Below are 18,721 nucleotides of genomic sequence, written 5' to 3'. Positions count from 1 at the left end.
TCTTACATTCCTTAATGATTACTTCCTATCATCTATCCCCATTTTTAATCAACCACTATATACAGTATGTGTCATTTTAATTCACTCTTCAGTTTTTATTTTATTAAAAATTGACGTAACGTCAGTATAACCCCTACGGGCCTGATGGGGGCCATGTTGAATCTCTCAAAGTGAAAACTTGTTTCTACTTGCTTGTAGAAATAATAATATGACATGAGGACTGCCTGTGTGGACATTAGTACCCAACAAAATCGACTCATAAAAAATGAATAAATTAAAAAAATTGAAAATCTAATTAAATCTACTAATGAACGGAGAATAATTCAACACACACGCACACACAAAGGAGCACGGAGTGTAAAGGTAGGTTAACTTATAAATGAAATAACCTGCTCACAACTGTTGGAAAAATTACCTGTGACCTGCCTAAAGCAGAAGTTTTAACCAACATGACAAAGTTATAGTTTGTTTATGACTTCAACAAGTGTATGCAAATGTCTGACTCAATAAAAGCAGGATTACATAGAGGGAAAGACACCGCCAGAGGTGTCGGAATGGGACGCAGGTGTAGTTTTATAGCTAAAATACAACTACAACTCCAGTTGACCTTGCTTTTACCTTTTGTGGCTATAACAAGACCTTGATGACTGAGAATTTTCACTGTCAAAAAAAGACAACTTTCAGCTATTGCAGAATCAATAACGTGCTTGTAAAACAGCAAAGAAAAAAAACAGAAGAAAACTGAAATGAAACATAGGCCTATACAAATTGATGAATGAAAGTCTGCAAAAAGGAGAGTTCCTCATAGGAAAGTGAAAGATGAGAGGTTCATGTTTAACTGTAGCCACGCAGTGAAGAGGAAGAGGTCCAACAATGGAATTAATAGCATTTTCTATTCCTGTTGCATGGTATCGACTGGTAAGAGATTAATCTTTAAGTGTGTGTGTATTTGTCTGCGTCTGCGAACAGCTATTATTCTAATACGAGTGCAACGTGCTGTGAGAAACAGCTTGTGTTTCCTGCCGACATACTTGAGGTCTATGTATGTAGCTGTGTGTGAGAAACTTTGTACAGTCTATTGCATGCATGTACGCTTTTTCGCTTACCTCCACCAGATGTGGCGTGGGGTTGAAGCCACACAGGTTACACACTTGGCTCTGACACTGCGTACAGGAGTTGTAGTTGGGTGGGTCGGAGCTGCCGATGTTCAGCTCTGTTTTACAAAGAGGACAGTTCACTTTGGGCTTCACAGGATCCGGAGCAACAACGGGCGCCTGCACAGGCTCCTGCTTCTGTGGCATTTTCTGCAAATGAGCAGGTGTTTGCTGATGCTGTTGTCCTTTTGGTTGTGGTTGCTGTCCTTGCTGCGCTTTTTGATGGTGAGCTGGCGACTGATGTTGCTGATGCATGTCTTGTTGATGGGACATGCTCTGCTGTTGCTTCTGGGTTGGAGCATGTGGTCCACCCATGGTACCTCCCATTTGGCTTGGCCCTTGAGAACCTCCCATTTGGCTGGGTGCATGAGGCCCTCCCATTTGACTTGGTGCATGAACGCCACCCATTTGGCTAGATGGATAAGGGCTTCCCATTTGGCTGGGTGCATGAGGACCCCCCATTTGACTTGGAGCATGAGGGCCCCCCATACCAAAGGGTTTGGAGCTGGGGGCACCTTGCTGTTGCTGCCTGCTGTCGGGAGTTGCATTACTGAACACCACCTTGCCTCGTGCAGGGCTCGGCTGGGTGGAGGCGGTGGGTAGAGGGTCGACATTGATCAGGGTGCTAGCCTGATTCAGCAGAGATGCTCCAAAGCCAAACAGTTTGGTCAGACCATCCTGTGCAGGAGGAGGGGCCTGACTCTGAGGTCTGTGGGCCGGGGAGGATCCAGCGCTTCTAGTCTGGTCATGGTGCCGTGTCATAGGCTGGTGCATCGGAGAACCACGGCCCAAATCGGGCTGGGAGGGTGCCTTGGTCAAACCAGGGAGAGGTACGGCGCCAGGATGAGGAATGCGAGGACCTCCTGTCTGGCTTGGGCCTCCTGTGGGACCTCCAATAGCTCCTGGAGCCCCGGGACCTCTCTGGGAGTATGGGTCAGCCCTCATGCCCTGCTGCGAGGGCCCGGTCTGAGGTTGGAGGCCGCCAGGGCTCGGATGTCTCTGTAAGCCTGGGGAGGTGTGAGTCTGGGCGTGGGACCCTGATTGTGATGAAGGGTAAGACTGGGGCTGAGACTGGGGATACTGCTGGGATTGGGAGTAAGGCTGAGACTGGGAGTAGGGTTGAGTCTGGCCGTAGGGTTGAGATCGAGGCTGCTGCTGCTGCTGGGTGGGTTGACTCTGTGCCAAAGGTTTGGGCTGTGCTGCTGCTGCCGGCTGTGTTGGCTGAGGTGCGGGCTGCTGAGGCTGTACAATGGGTTTGGCTTGGTGGGACGGAGAGTGAATCTGCTGTTGGCTCTTAGAGCGAGGTGTGGTCATATCAATGCCAAGAGCCCTCTGCATTTGACAATTCAGACACAGCCATTCCTGGACCTGAAGACAGAAAACAGATGGATATGAGGTTAGTATTAATTCAAATACCATGAATCAACATATTCCAGGTATCTTGCACATCAGTTCATACACAGTTCACACAAATTCATACAGACTTGAATCAGGTGTTAGTGTGTTCAAACAACGTCTGGCAGAACGACATGTTTGCTCTGAACGGATCAGTGAGGTTGAAGCGGTTTGCTTCAATGATGTAGTTCTGGTACTGCAACCATCATTATGATCCATTCTTTCTCCCTTTCAACACTGATTGCTATTGATTACTTTAAATACCATTGCTGACTCAGACAGGATGAGCCAGTGTCTCTTATCATCCAAACTACATGGACCGTATTCAATCATCCAACTTCAAAGCTGCAAATGACAGAGGATGTTGCTTGGATGCTACAGATTCTGTTCCGTCTTTCCTACTATGGAAAACAGAAGTGCAGAGAGAATAGTGGTAATCAACCAGAAATAGAGGGAGAGAGAGCTAAATCAACCACAAATTGACTGCAATGCTGAGTGATTGCTGAGCTGAGACTGCAACCTGAGTGAAAAGCATTACATATCTCACATACACACACACACACACATATAAATCCAAAACCAGACACACAGGTATGCAACCTTGCACAGAAGTCAAGTGTGGGCACAAGCGAGACACAAACAGATATACCCTATAAAGAGACACAGTCAAATGAAATGAATACGCAACAGCCCTCAGCATCTAAAAATAAAAATAAAACATCACCCCTCCTCTCGCTCTGTCCTCCTTCCTTCTCTCCTTCCTCCAGATGAGAGCAGATACTCCCTCGTGTCCGGACCTTGCTTGGCTCTCTAATTTCTTTCGACTGCAAAAAAAAAAAACCCCACAGCTCTTCTCTCAACTGTATCAAGCTGCTCTCATCTTGTCTGTCCTAACGTAGCGTTGCATCCACCGCTGCGACCCAGCTGCCATAAATAGTGCTATTTTAGCTCCTCTGCAGCCAGAGCAAAGCTAGTAAATCTCTGCACGTTTCAAGCGTTTCTCCCATCCCCTTTCCTTCCCACAATGCAGTGCGCAAATGTACTGTATTACCCCACCCGCTATTTACTAAACGCCCCCTATTTTTTTTTGAGGTGCTACAGGATAAGGTGGCTCCCTGGATTTGTGGGGAAGAGGAGAGAATAAAAATGCCTGCATCAGTCACGTACCCTAACTAAGCAGTTCCTCCCACTGTGTTGTCCCAGCCTGCTTTGCTGTCTGGCATTTCTAGCTTGACAGCATTACTGATCCCATGTTCTGTTAACTCAGCGGCTACAGCCTGACATCTTCCTTTTTTCCTTAACATATTCTCTCTGTAGCCATCCTTCCTATCATCTCTGCTTCACCTCCCAGTTTTCTTATTATTATTTTTTTTCACATCCCCTCTCTTCTTTTCCTCTGTATTTCCATTGTTTTGTTTTTATCTCCATCCCCATTTGCTGTTCTCTCTGTGATCAGGTTGAAAATTTAGGTCTCGTTCCTTGAATAGCTAAAGCGGCAGGAAATCTGAAAGTATAATTTTTGCCGTGCTGGCTCCTCCTACGTTGTGCTGCCGTAATTACATCTCATGGAGATGGTGGTTGGGAGATGAAGAGAAGTAGATATGGGATAAAGAAAAGGCGAGGGGGGGCTGATTTTAATGAGTCTCTGTCTACCCCTCTGCTTTATAGGCTACATCGCAAGAGACACTTGAAGGAATGAGGGATACAGCGAGGGATGGAGGGATGGAGGGATGGAGGGATGGGAAAGAGCAGGGAAGAGATGGAGCGAGCTAACAGTGGAGGGAAAGGAGTCAGCAGTTTTTTAAATCCGGGCAGCTCTTCAGCTCTCATCATGTCAAGCTTAATCAACAGCACAGCCGCGCAGAATACCAACTTCTGCTTGACTGTGGTTAAAACCACTGAATTATTTACACATCTACTTGACTACTGTCGGTAACAGGTGAAGAAGAATCACATTGTTAATAGTTTATTCAGGTGAAAAGGACTAAGCAGGCAGTTTTATATGTCAGTTCTGCCACATTACAGCTTTACAATGTGGTCCCCTGCACAATGGAAACATTCATTAAAACATCTACAGCAACTTGCTTTTCGATAAAGAGAGCACATGCGCACTAAAGGTGTTGGTGCCATGTTTGCTAAGGTAGCATCAGAACAACTGGAGATCTCTCAAAATGAAGATTGCCTGAAAATCAAGGTTTTATACAGTTTAGTTTTTTGAAATTTGGGTGAACTGACCCTTTTTATGCAGCTGCAAACAATTTCTTCACATGATTTTTCTGCCACATTAACTATGGAGCTCTGTGAACTGAGAATTACTGTGAAATCAGCTCTTACACTTAGATTCCGCAGTTTTCGAATAAAACCAGCTACTACACATCAGAAGACGTTTTTTGAAACCAGGAGCTTATAGCAGCGACAAATGTATATAGCATGAATTCATTTTGTAGAGTATTGTACCTTCCACAGCGAGTCCTAATTTAGTCACACAAGGGCAAAAACAAGTGCAAGCAACAGCATGCTGCAGGTCTTGGCCGTACAGAATGCGTGGGCGTCTTCTCGAGCTACACCTGCTGTTTTGGTTCCTAAAGGTGAAGCAGAGCATTGTGCTAACTGGCTGAGGTGGGGCGCAAATTGCACGGTGTGTTGACTGCTAATCGCGCTCTCAGCCAACCACATCACTGGTCTCCAACAGCTGTGCCAGTCACAGAGAACACAGCTCTCTAAGAGCAGCTCAGTAAATAGAAAAAGTCTCAGCACTGTTGACTGAGTGGTGCAGAAAATAACACAGAACAGCTCAAATCTGCCATACAGCATACACATTGTATGTTTAAAAAGTATAAAGATGAAGTCACACTAAATGTCAATGGGCTGCATAACCCGATCAAAAGGAGTAAAATTATAGCTAAAATGAAACGAGAAAAGCTACAGGTAGTTTTTTGGCAAGAGACTCACCTGTCCTCTTTAGAACATGAAAAATTTAAAAAACTGGGATTTCAAAATACCTATTACTCATCTCATAAATCAGCCCGTAGGAGGGGAGTGGCTATACTGATCCCTAATGCAGTAAATTTTGAATTTATTTCAGAAGTGAAAGACAAGGAAGGGAGATTTGTTTTAGTAAAGGGTAAATTAGACAATGAAGAAGTAACTCTACTTAATGTGTATGCCCCCCCAGGAAGCAAAAAAATGTTTTTCAAAAAATTATTTGAATTGATAGTCTTGGAAACACAAGGAATTCTAATTTGTGGTGGTGATCTTAATGTCCAACTGCAACCAAAATTAGATACTTCTAATCAGCGCCAAAAGAAAAGTCCTAATGCCATTCTAGTCCAGAGGATGCTTACAGAGCTGGGTCTGATTGACGTGTGGAGAGAGTCTCATCCAGGAGAAAAACAATTCACATATTATTCCCCATGTCACTCTGTATATTCACGAATTGATTATTTGTTTATGTATAAATCAGACTGGCACAGAGTCAGGGATTGTAAAATAGGGATTAGAGATGTATCTGATCACTCAGGGGTGTATCTAACCCTGCACCTAACTAAGCAACGGAAAAATACACTTTGGAGACTCAATACGAGCATTTTAAATGACAAAACAGTGCAGAAACAGATTGAACAGGAATTTGAAACATATTTACAAAATAATGATAATGGGGAGGTGTCTCCAAATACTTTATGGGACGCAGCAAAGGCAGTTGTTCGAGGCAAAATTATTGCCCTCACAGCTTTTCGTAAAAAGGAAAAACAGAGAAGACTTGTGGAACTACAGGCGGAAATGAAGTCATTAGAAACTAGACACATGGAACAAAGAGATCCACAAATATTAATTAAAATAAACAAAATTAAACAGGATATAAATGGCATATATGATGAGGAAATTGAAAAACAACTTAAATTTACCAAACAAAAGTATTATGAGACAGGGCATAGGGCAATGAAATTACTTTCCTGGAGGATTCGAAAACAACGTGGGAAAAATATGATTTATAAGATTAGAAACCCCAAGACACAAAAGGTTTGCAGTGAATCAGAGGACATTCAACATGCTTTTGTACTATATTATAAAGAACTATATAACCAACCGGCCATGGTAGATATTACAACAATAGATACTTTCCTAAGTTCGTTAGATTTACCATCTATAGGAGAACAACAAAATAAAGAAATCATGGCTGAGATAACAGCAGAAGAACTGAACAAAGCCATTTCGAGATTGAAAGCTAATAAGGCTCCAGGTTCGGACGGCTACCCGTCTGAGTGGTATAAAACATTTAAACAACAGATAACACCTGTTCTGCTTAATTGTTTCAACCATACACTGAGAACAGGAGAAGCCCCCCAATCATGGAAGGAAGCAGTTATCTCTATCATCCTGAAAGAAGGAAAAGATAAAAATGAATGCAGCTCATACAGACCAATATCAGTCTTAAATGTAGACTATAAACTATTTGCTTCAATCCTATCTAGGAGACTGGAGTCCATTGTCCCTGAGCTGGTTGATTTGGACCAAACAGGCTTTGTATTAAACAGACAGACACAGGATAACTTAAGGAGAACACTACAGGTGGTGAGTCATATTACATCAGAAAATATCAGTGCAATGTTAGTCAGCCTAGATGCTGAAAAGGCATTTGACTCGGTGGGGTGGGAATATTTATACAGGGTACTTGCAAGATTTGGCTTCAAAGATGGTTTTATTAAATGTATTAGAGCGCTATACTTTTCTCCAGCGGCCACGATCAGGGTGAATGGACACCTGTCGCAAGCTATTCATTTGGAAAGAGGGACACGCCAAGGCTGTCCCCTGAGTCCGACCCTATTCGCATTGTTTATTGAGCCCCTCGCTCAAGCAATTAGAGAGGACTCCGGGATAAAGGGGACTATGATTAGAGGAGAAGAACATAAGATTTGTATGTTTGCGGATGATGTTCTGCTTTTTATTACAAGTCCAGACTCAAGCATCCCTAAATTGATGTCCCTGCTAAAAAAATATAATTTATACTCTGGGTATAAGCTTAATATCCAAAAAACCCAAACCCTTACATTTAACTATATTCCCCACCCAGATATTAAAGGGAAATACAATTTTAAATGGGACTCGTCCAAAATAAAATATTTAGGAATAAATCTTACTAAAGATATGTCAAAACTTTTTGAAAATAACTACGGCCCCACTAATAAAGAGATCAAATCTGATATTTCTAGATGGACCCTCCTCCCATTGGATATGAGTAATAGAATAGAAATTATTAAAATGAACGTGTTGCCACGGCTTCTTTATCTCTTCCAGTCTCTGCCTCTAGAGGTACCCCAAAAACAATTTGATGAGTGGAATGCCTGGATCTCAAGGTTCATTTGGAACAGTAGAAGACCTAGGGTTCAGTTCAAGACTCTGCAGCTAAAAAAAGAGAAGGGAGGGAGAGCTTTACCATGTTTACAGGATTATTATTATGCTGCACAGTTGAAACCCTTGGTATCCTGGTGCTCTCCAAATTATGAATCTAAATGGAAATGCTTGGAAACTACACAGTTAAAAATTCCAATACAGTCTATAATAGGAAACAAAAACCAAGCAGAAAAATATTATAACAATTTGAATCAATGGACTGTATTCACTCTGAAACTATGGTTTAAGGTCTTGAGGAAGTTACAAATAGAGAAACAGGTTAGAGTCTTGAATTGGATAGCATATGATCCAGAATTTGAACCTGCTAGATTGGACGGGGGCTTTGAACAGTGGGTTAGGAGAGGGATCACGTCCTTTTGTTCCCTCATCTCAAACAGTAAATTTCAGAGTTATGAGTCAATTTCAGCCACATTTGGACTGGAGAAGCAGGACTTTCATAGATACCTGCAAGTCAGAGACTACTACAATAAAAAATTACAAATCAAGGAGGAGAAGGAATACAATTTAATTTCTATATTTCATGAGGCATATAAAAAGAAAGATAATAAAAAGTTGGTCTCAAGAATATACGGAAGTATACAAGCTTCTAAGAATCACTCTACGTTATCCATTAAACAAAAATGGGAGAGGGAGTCAGAAACAAAAATATCAGAAGAGACCTGGATAGAAATATGTGAGACACAAGCGACCACTGCAAATTCGAGATCTCTAAGAGAGTTCGGCTGGAAGAATGTAGTGAGATTTTTCATAACTCCTAAATTAACAGCACTACGAACAGGCACACAGAGTCGAGGCTTTTGTTGGAGACAATGTGGAACCCCTATGGCTAACCATGTTCATGTTTTTTGGGCCTGTCCGAAAATCCAGTTATTTTGGAAGGAGGTGTCAACCGAGATAAATAAAATAATAGGGGTGGATTTAGATTTTTCTTTTGTTATTTTATATCTCGGTAAAATTCCAAAAACAGTCTTGCATAAGGACAGGTACTTGTTGAAGATTCTTCTGGCCAGTTGTAGGAAAGCCATAACCAGAAAGTGGTTGCAACTAGATCCTCCAACATTGATCCAGTGGCACGGGATTATTCACGAAATTTACTGTAGGGAGAGACTTACTTTTGTTTTAAGGCTTCAGTTGGAGAAGTGTATGGAACGCTGGGAAAAATGGATTGAATATGCACCTTGAATAGTGTGACATTTGACTATGATGTATGCGTATGTATGTATATATGTATGTGTAATTGAATATTTTGATTTTAACTGTACCATCCATGATGATCTCATGTTCTATGTTCATGTAGATAAATAAAAAGTTAAAAAAAAAAAAAAAGTATAAAGATGTGATGTGAATAATAATGCATTTATTTTATTTTACATAGGACAGCACAGACGGTAGTAGACTTACATCCAGACGACATTTTCAGCAAAAGTAGCCTAAATGTGGAACAGCAGATCACATAAAGTAATAAAGCCAAATTTAGACTGAGACGTTTTATTCTGTCGTTTCTCCACCTAACCTTTAACAAAGGAGCCCCACTGAGATGAAAAATTACATTTTCAAGAGAACACGAGCTAGAAAGCAGCATGTAGCAATTGGAAATGTACAAACCGACAGATAATGCAATAACTAACCAAGGAGGACAGTGCTACAAATTAGATAGTGGAGGGTGAAAGACATCTTGACTGAAGAGCAAATGTCAGTTCTCCTCATATTGTTTTATGTAAAATAATGATGTTACATAAAGATTTCCTCTAAGAAAAGATAAACTCAACATAAATATTCTTTAGAGAATCTTTATGCGGGAAAGGACTGGGACCATTTACTGTTGTCTGCGGACAGATCACACCACCAATAATACACCATGCTGCTGAATGGACAAAAACGCAGACAGACAGCATGCCATATTGTTTATGAACAACGATCTGAGCCTCCGAAAGAACTTCATGCTCATTGAAGAGTCCTGACCCCACGGCTCTGATAGAGTCTGGTCAGCCTGTTACAGGACAGCTCTGAAAGGTGCCTCTAAGCATTAGAGAGCAGGAGTGACCTCCAGTTACTTGACATTTACTCCTGTCCATGCACGGTTCACATTCCTCCAAGCCAGCTTGCGAGTGGTGTGCCGGTCGTCTCGGTCAATTTACAGGCCCACGGAAGTTATTACAGGAATAAATGGAAATCTTTAACCATGCTGACTCTGCACCCTCCAGCAGCAAGAAACATAAAGGAAAGGGAAACCAGTACACAATTTTCAGCAGGTATGAAAAGACGGAGGTCATTGTCTTTAAAAAATAAATAAAACATATTCACCATATTCAAACATATTCACCAGTATTACACATTTAAGGTTATCTTGTAACAGTGCCAGTGAAGAGAGACAGGGAATCACAGGGGGGCCTCAAATGCATCGAATACAGGTTCAACTCAAGCCTGTGCCACTGCAGTGAAGACAATACGTGAGGTACTGGAGAACTCCCAGGTCTGGTTACTTAAGGTAACAAAAACACACACTTCAAATTATGATAAAACATCATGAGGCTCCACTAAAGGACCAGGGAGGGTGCTTTTAATGCGATCACTGCAGATCATGAAGGAGCTTCTCATCTCCAGCTTCATGTAAGAAGCTCAGCTCTTCCCAACGCTGCAGGACTGTGATTTCCTGGGTCACGTTGGTTGTTTTTCGTTATTTGTTGCTCCCACTCTCTTATATATCTGCAGACCCTTTCGCATTGAGTCGTCTGCGCACGGGCATTCGCACCTCAACACACACACACAGAGCTCTTCTTGTAACAATCATTAACCTGAAGGTCAGGTCTATCTATTGGAGAGGCTGAACTCAGCTCTGTCAGTGTTGTGTGTCTGTGACTCTCACAAACACACAGACTGGACACAACTGGACTCATTTCATCAGGGCCGGAGGAGTCAAACAATGGAACAGGTGTTGAACTGGTTAATGCAGCTGAAGATGATCAAATTCTAATGTATTGTAGTCAGTAAGAAATAGTTGCAGTATTTTGCATTACGCTGCAACAATAGTTGGATGTGTTTTCTGGAGAATAATGCAAAACACTATTTGGATTTACGCCACTTTATAATGTATAACTTTTTGTTCTGCCATCTTCAGGGATATTCTGATACTGATACCAGCATCTGGTGCTCATGCACTTGTAAAACAGCTCCAATACTACTCCACAACTACTCCACTCGATACCACATTGCATCAGCATAAGGCTACCCTTATGTTAGAGTATCTTGGCTCAGTGAGGTGTTGCAGAAGCGGTCGCTATCGGAGCTAAAATAGCTGAACATTTCAAGCACTTCACTTTAGCCTACACTACCTGGAAGACGTTCAGGCGCACCTCAACCTGCTTATCAAAAGACTGGAACAACTGGAACAGCACACACGAGAGTACATAATAGAAGTAGTGGCATTGTAGCATGATGCTACAGTGATCCTCAACATCAGCTAAATATAAAGTTAAATACTTGTGTGTGTTTACATGCAGTGCTTTTACACGTATTAGCACTCAGTATCGGCAAGTACCGAAATGTAGTTGGTAGGTCTAAAAAAAAAAAGTGGTATCAGAACATCCCTAATCTGGTCTGTACTCCCTGGAGATATATAACCAGCGCACTGCTTGAATTACTGCAGCGTTAAATCTGCTTGCTTTACAGACTGGAAGGGTGAAACAATTAAATGGATACAACTGTGCGCCAACTGCAATGCTTGTCAAAATAGGTGGAATAAGATGCATGCAGATCTGCTCTTCAGAAGATGGGAAGTTCCACGGAGTTCGCTGTGACTCTAATTTGTTATTAACTAGCCTGGAGACCCAGAAGGAGGAGAGGAGATGAGCTGGGAGGCTTAAGATCCAATCAAGAGGCTAAAACAGCACAGAGTGGAAAATCTATGAAGGACCTACATCCCACATCGCTGTACCTATGTTGGTTTTTATGCTACTGCCCTCTCATTAAGAACATAGAGCTTATAGCGCTTATTGTGAACTGAACAGGATGAACAGCACCTGGTACTTCAGGTGGTTACATGTAATTGTGTTCAGTGGCCTATGTTACAATAAATAAAAGAAGAAATACAAGTCATGCAAGTCATTCTCTGCTGTGGTCCAATAATGTTCTTCTCTTTTGATCAATAGCTTTACCTTAATTACATACATTACCCTATAAACACCAGACAAACACAAACACTAACCTCTGAAAAGAAGCAACCATTCTGTCATCAGGAGAGAGAAACACAAAGAATCTGACACTTTAGGCTTGGATGACAGTATGAGCTATTTCCTGTGGCTGCTGCACGCAAAGTGTGACATGGATATAAACCCGGTCACACTCAAACACACACTCACACGTGCCACATACACACACACGCACAAATGCACGCACGGCAACCAGCTGTCAGCATCAAATATTCATGGCACAGACCTCCAAACACTACGAGTGCTGAACAGGTGTTACCGCCGTTTCACGGAGAAAACTTGAGGTGCGACTCAACACATCTTCTGCAGCTACACTGCCAGACATTTCACTTTTTTTTTTTTTTTCACTCAACTCAATCAATGCAACTTCAGAAACATCCCAATAACTCACCTTTTTATTTAATTTGGAGAAGTAGTTTTGGTGAATATGCAAGCAGTACTCCTTCGCCATCCTGTGGCACATTCACACGCAACCTGGAAACTGCCAAGCGTAAACGCCTACAGTCCTATACGGCCAGGGTGTTTTGATGACAAATGCCTTATCTGGGAAGCTCAGCAGATTTAATGGACCATCACATGTGTCAGAGCACGACACCCTGCAATCACCCTATACTAATGTGTCGTTTCATTCGACAACACTGGAGTTGCAAAGAGATTTGACTTGCGCATCGTTAGTGGAAACCACAAGTATCACAAGATTAAAATTAAAATATGAGTAAAAAAATTTACAAAATTAGCATATGAACAAATGTACAAGAAATAGTCAGTGTGGGAGCATCTGGAACTCACGCCCCAAATGAGGCTCAAACTTTCGGCCGATGATGAGACCGACGCCCTGCCTATGGCGCCAATGAGGACCATGTGTGGTTTCTTCTTTGGGGCAATGTCCCACCAAAGACAGAGAGTTTGGCTAGCTGTCAGTGGTTGTCACTGTTGTAAACTCCTTGTGTTCCTCTAAACATTGTCCAGTCAGTGTCAAGCCATGATTCATGGAGTACTTCTGGTGAACCTCGTTTTAGAGATTTCTCCATGACTGCAAATCACACAGATCTCCTATGTAAGGGTTGTATTTTTCAACTGCAGACGTTGGAATGCAGTCTAAATGACTTCCTTTTTATTTTGATCGCTGGGTCGGCCATTTAGTGATAGTCTAGTGAGTCATTTTCTTTTAATTAATACTAGAGCACTTCCCTTCACATCCAAAGCTGCTGAACTGATAAATCTCAGCCATCTAGTCATTTTGGGTGGTATTACACACCTGAGTTGAACAGCAAAAACAACTGTTCAATTTGACAATGTCTAGTTAGCCAGCTGTTAATTTACTTATTGGATGGGTCACCTTAGACATCACTCCAAGAATTGCCTACCCAGAGACATTTGGCAGCAACTGCCTCTGCGTATTAGTACTGATTACTGCGCCTGTGCAGCATATTCCGCAGCATATACTGCACTTGGCTGCAAAGCAGCACCGGTGGGAACATGCACTGGTGTAATAGCCACCTATTTGAAACTGTGATGCTCAATGTTCTTCAAAATGTGCAAACAGAAATGGAATATCTCAGAAACGAGAAAGGAACATACATGAGGAGACATCCACTATGCAGGAGTACAGTGAGGGGAAAGAATCGCCCAGTAGGAGTGGAATGTCTGCTACTTTGTCAGAACAAACCAAGAAACAGGATTAGGAGTGGGCAACATGTACTGTGATATAAATGTGTCAAAATTCAAGCTTACATTTAACGTGATGGTTACATTTCACTCACCCACATACTGAATTCTAATAGGTACAACTGTGTGCATTACGTCCACAATACTGAGGCATCAGTCATCACAAGAACCAACAAGTTGAAATATATACTAAAACTATATTCTTCTTAGATGCTTCTAAGTTGAAGCTGTCTTTGTTTGAAGTATGAGTAAAACTGTACCAGGGCTACAGAACAGTAGAGGAAGGAACAGCACAGCAGGAGTTGAACTATGGTAAGTCAGCTGCTTAAAAAGCTGCAATTTTTCATTGTGCAATTACCCTCACCATTAGGAAACATGAAGGTCTTTTATAGAAACACAGGGTTACGGGTTGACATTATTGCACAAAAGTGAGCTTGGATTAACTTGAATGAGCTGTAATTGGCTCAGAGTGGCTGGAAATGTCACATGTAATATAAAGTAAATGAAGCCCACCTCAGGCATTAGAAGGTGTTTGTGGTTTGGTGCTGTGGTCGGGCAGAGCCGCTCACTTTCCCCGTCATTCGAAGAGGTTACACACGCACGTCGTGTGTGTGTGTGTGCATTCTTGCATGCCTGTGCACCATTCATTTGCACCTCAACACAGGGAGATTGCTGTATATAGAGCTTTAAATAGATCTGTCCATCAATGAGGTGCACAGCCTTTCAGGCCTAAGTATAGGAGGGAAGGAGGAAGAGAAAGAGGGTAAACACACTGGAGTGTCTCAGACACACAAGCAGGGCTAGACCGACGACAAGACTAATGTAAATTAATTTTGTGAATTAAAGGAAATACGTATTTACAGGGGGCAAACGTGCAGAAAAAAAATATTCCAATCAGATTTTTCCAATTATTAATGTAACACTAGTGTTTATGTGAACCAGATCAACTCTGCCTTCAGCTAACCTATTTTAGTTTCTATTGTGGGAATTTAGCTAATACAAAGTCTTTGTAATTCCTTAGAAGAAACTAATTATGCAGGTGTCCCATTGAGATGATTTAACATGTGACCGGCCTCAAAATCGAGCAGATAAGTCAGGGTCTTTTTCTCAATACAGGTAGAATTTATTGAGGACATTCTAACACCATGATACATGTGCATTAAGAGTTACTGCATTCAAAGGAATAAATGTCACCATAAATATTGGATTTCAAACAGTCATGATGACAGTATACGACAAGGGCAACGTATGAAATGTAACAGTAACAGGGTCTTCACGGGGCACACGTGGGCTCACTGTGTGTTCCACGTTTATCTTGACTGAGTCACTGAGTGGAAGTTGTTATGCAGAGTGACTTCAGTGAGTGAACAGTTTGTCTAGCCGCTCACAGTCATGGCAGCAGACTAATGCACCGATCAATATTCCACACAGAGCGAGGACATTCCAGGAAGTATTTCCATGATGAAGCGCTGAGATTCTACAGCTAATTATGGAAACACACCGACACACACATGCACATTTGTATTTCTTCCGCATACTTATGAGAGTGGCCATCAACATAATGCGTCCTCCAACCGTGACCTTGACCAGCGCAGCTAAATGCCGGCCTTTACATCAACCCTGAGGAAATGAGGACTGTCCGGGAAGTCGTTAAAATATGTCTTTACTTTCAGCGTCTGAAACTAGTCCTCTGTAAGACAGACTTATAAAAGCACACACAGACACGCGACTTTACCTTTGTGTTCACTCAAGCATTGAGTAAATTCTAACTCAAACTAATCTCGAAGTGATGAAACGAGGGCAAAGATGTCTTTCAAGCAGTGGTGAGGTGTGCGAGAATGAGATTAGGAATATTATGTGTCATGTTACAAATATTATCTCAGATAGACCAAAGAAAAGCATCGACGTAAAATAACACAAGCTGAATAAGGGCTGAAAGCCATTTGGCTGCTTTAGTATTGCTGATTGTTCTCTCTCACTTTCAGGCTTGATACAGACATATTGATAATATCTGTTTGGATGATCGATTTCTTTGCGTTAAGAAGGATTTGTTTTCACTGACTGCACATAAAGATGGACAATAACTCTATGATGTCGACCATAGGTTCTTGAAGAACGGTTCTGAAGCTCAGGGTGGTGGCTCTGGCCTTTGATATCTTGACTTCCAGCTAATTCAAACAAGGTCAAAGAGGTGGAGCAAGAGTAGATCTGAGGTGGCGGTGGTGACACCTTGGTAGATAAATGACCCCCTTGCATTATGCATCTTTTGAGCCTTAATATAATCAAAAACATTAACAAAAGTTGGGCCTCCTAACATGGACGACTTTGGCGACTGACAGCTGACTAAACTTTAATATAATGTCCTTTGTGATATACAGTATATATGACATTAAAAATGCGTTTCACCACTGACTAAGATTGATGGCACCCAAATTTAAGTAAACAGACGCTTAAGAAAAGGGTAATTTAAGTCATTGTTTGACAGAAACAGACCACGGATTGGATGCTCTGGATTTTAATTATCGACTTTAATGAGTGTACACATGATGAAATGCAAACTGTACGCAGCAGTTTGCAAATTTTAGTTGTCATCAATGTTAATCCTTCATTTACACAGAAACAAAAAATGCAGTGTTTGGTTGTTTTCATTTTAATATGAAATATTAAATATGAAAACCTGGGCTTTCTTATTGTGAGAGTCTGCTCCCTAAAACGTATATTCATATGAGACAGGGTTGGACATCGGACAGTGGCGGGTTCATGAGACTAATCGGATTCCAGCTCTTGTAACTTAGTCCAAATGCTTCTTCTCTGGTTTCTTACTACAAATAGCATAACAGAGTAACAGTAATGATGGAATCTCGGTCAAGTCTGTGTTTTTTATGTCCGTTCCTCTCATGAGAGTACTACTTCCTGTAGTTGGTCTGGATAATTGTAATTGCAGGTGCCTGTGCACAGTTAATGAGCCCCCTGAGCAAAATGACAAAATAATCCATATAATCCACTAATGCACCTGGAAAAAGGCCCACTGGAACAAAGAGGTGAACCCTGAAATGTAACATCTGAAGACGCAGAGAAAGACTACCCCTTCATTCAAGACCTAATAGCGCTGCAGCTGACAGTTCATTCCATGCTTTGTCCTGATGAATGGACGACACACACACGCACACACACGCGCACACACACATACAGAGAGAAAGGTCTATCTCAGCATGATTACTATCAGCAAGCTTCTGGCCAAGGGAGAGTCATAAAACACTCTCACCTCTCACTTCTGAAGCAGTGCACCAACCCACCTACACACACACACGCACGCACACACACACACCGTAGTCCATTCAATTTCATAACTTATGTTCTTATCGTGCCATCTCAGTGCACACTGCATGGCCACAGTCTCACACATAAACACACTCCCACACCCTCTCTCACACTGTCATCTCTGCACCACACCAACATACTCGCACCTCCTGCGCCATTTATCCATCGCCTGCCCTCACTGAATAACCTCAACTGGTCGATCGTATTGACCACTATCACACTATAATGCATGTTTCTTAATTAAAATCCACCTCAGCACTTTCAGCCCGGCCCAGTATGATCCAAGCCTCAATGTGAACTCTATGTGTGTGCGTCCGTGCGCATGAATGTTCATTTTTATGGGCACCGACTGGACTAAAGTTAGGTTGAGGGCTGGTGTCATACACTTGGTTGCGATGGCTAAGGTTACCATAAGGTCTGGGGCACATATTGTCAGTTGCTGTCCTCAGAAAGATATAGAACAAATATGTGTGTGCGCATGTGTGTCTGAATGCACAACTTGTGATTAAAAGCTTGGGTCTCAGCCGGTGCTGTTAGATTGATAGTAGATTTGACTCAGACTGAAAAACAATACCACGGTGAAGTGCGATAGAGGGATGGATGCAAGAAAGCAAGAACTCAAAAAGGATTTCGGCTGTGGAAAATGCAAACGTTGGAGCGAGCAGAGGAAGGTATTAAATCAGAGAAAGAGGATTAGAGGGGTAAGACAACAGCAACAACAAGAAAAAGGATGGAAAAAGACAAAAAGTATGCAAGAAAAAGAGCCTTAAAGAAAAATGGGACGAGATGGAAGCAGTGTGGATTACTGGGCTTCAATGCATTTTTAATGAAATGATAAAGAAAGTGATGTTTCTTGTTTGTCTGCAGTGCACACATTATACAGCGATGAAAGATAACAGCATTTCTTGTGTATGTGTTTACATCCCCGGCCTGATAAGTCGGCTCTTGTTCTGCAGGCCGCCTAATAAAAACAGCACACACTAACACCCACAAGAAACTGCTTATTTAAGGTGTTATGCAGATATTAGTACAGGCAGAATCTTCATACTCAGGTAGTAGTTGTTTGCGGCGATTACATATATTTCTTTAAATAACAATCTTTACGCCTCAAAATAATGTATTTGATAAAGTGCTTCCTCTGTTATATTGTTCTTGCTAGGGAAAGACAAAAACAGTGTGGTCCTAACAGCTCTTTTCTATAGTGGCAACAACACATGGGGAGAATTCTGAAGACAAAATTTGAAAATACTGATATTAAAGCATTAAAGAAACACCGATCCACTGTCTGGGCTGGGCAATCAACAGTCAGTTGAAAAAAAATAAAATAAAAAATAATATATATATATGAAAAGAAAACTGAAAACATATTTCAGACAATAACATCAGAACCCGCTTGGTACATTGTGTCAAGGTACAATCACCATCAAACTGAAACATAACTGAAGTCACAAGATGAGCTGAGAAACATTTGACTTGGCAACTATTCATTAAAGAGAAGGGGTTCAAAACTGATATTAGAGTCTGGAGGCATGTCATCCTGCTACATAAAGTGTTGGACTATAG

At 41.7% G+C, this 18,721-nt stretch overlaps 1 protein-coding gene across 1 annotated transcript in view; it reads right to left on the bottom strand.

The window, feature by feature from the left end:
* Positions 1-18,721, bottom strand: part of bsna (bassoon presynaptic cytomatrix protein a) — a gene marked incomplete at its 5' end in the record, with an annotated part of 141,644 nt that overhangs the window by 70,824 nt on the left and 52,099 nt on the right. Inside the window, one exon of the mRNA XM_084553666.1 lies at positions 1,107-2,522. Within this exon, the coding sequence (XP_084409792.1) occupies positions 1,107-2,522 (1,416 nt within the window). The remainder of the gene's footprint in view (positions 1-1,106; positions 2,523-18,721) is intronic.

This window comes from Chelon labrosus, assembly GCF_963514085.1.
Source record: "Chelon labrosus genome assembly, chromosome: 10".
In the NCBI taxonomy this organism is placed as follows: Eukaryota; Metazoa; Chordata; class Actinopteri; order Mugiliformes; family Mugilidae; genus Chelon; species Chelon labrosus.
Note: the sequence above shows the minus strand (reverse complement) of the source record. Positions and strands in the feature narration are given on the sequence as shown.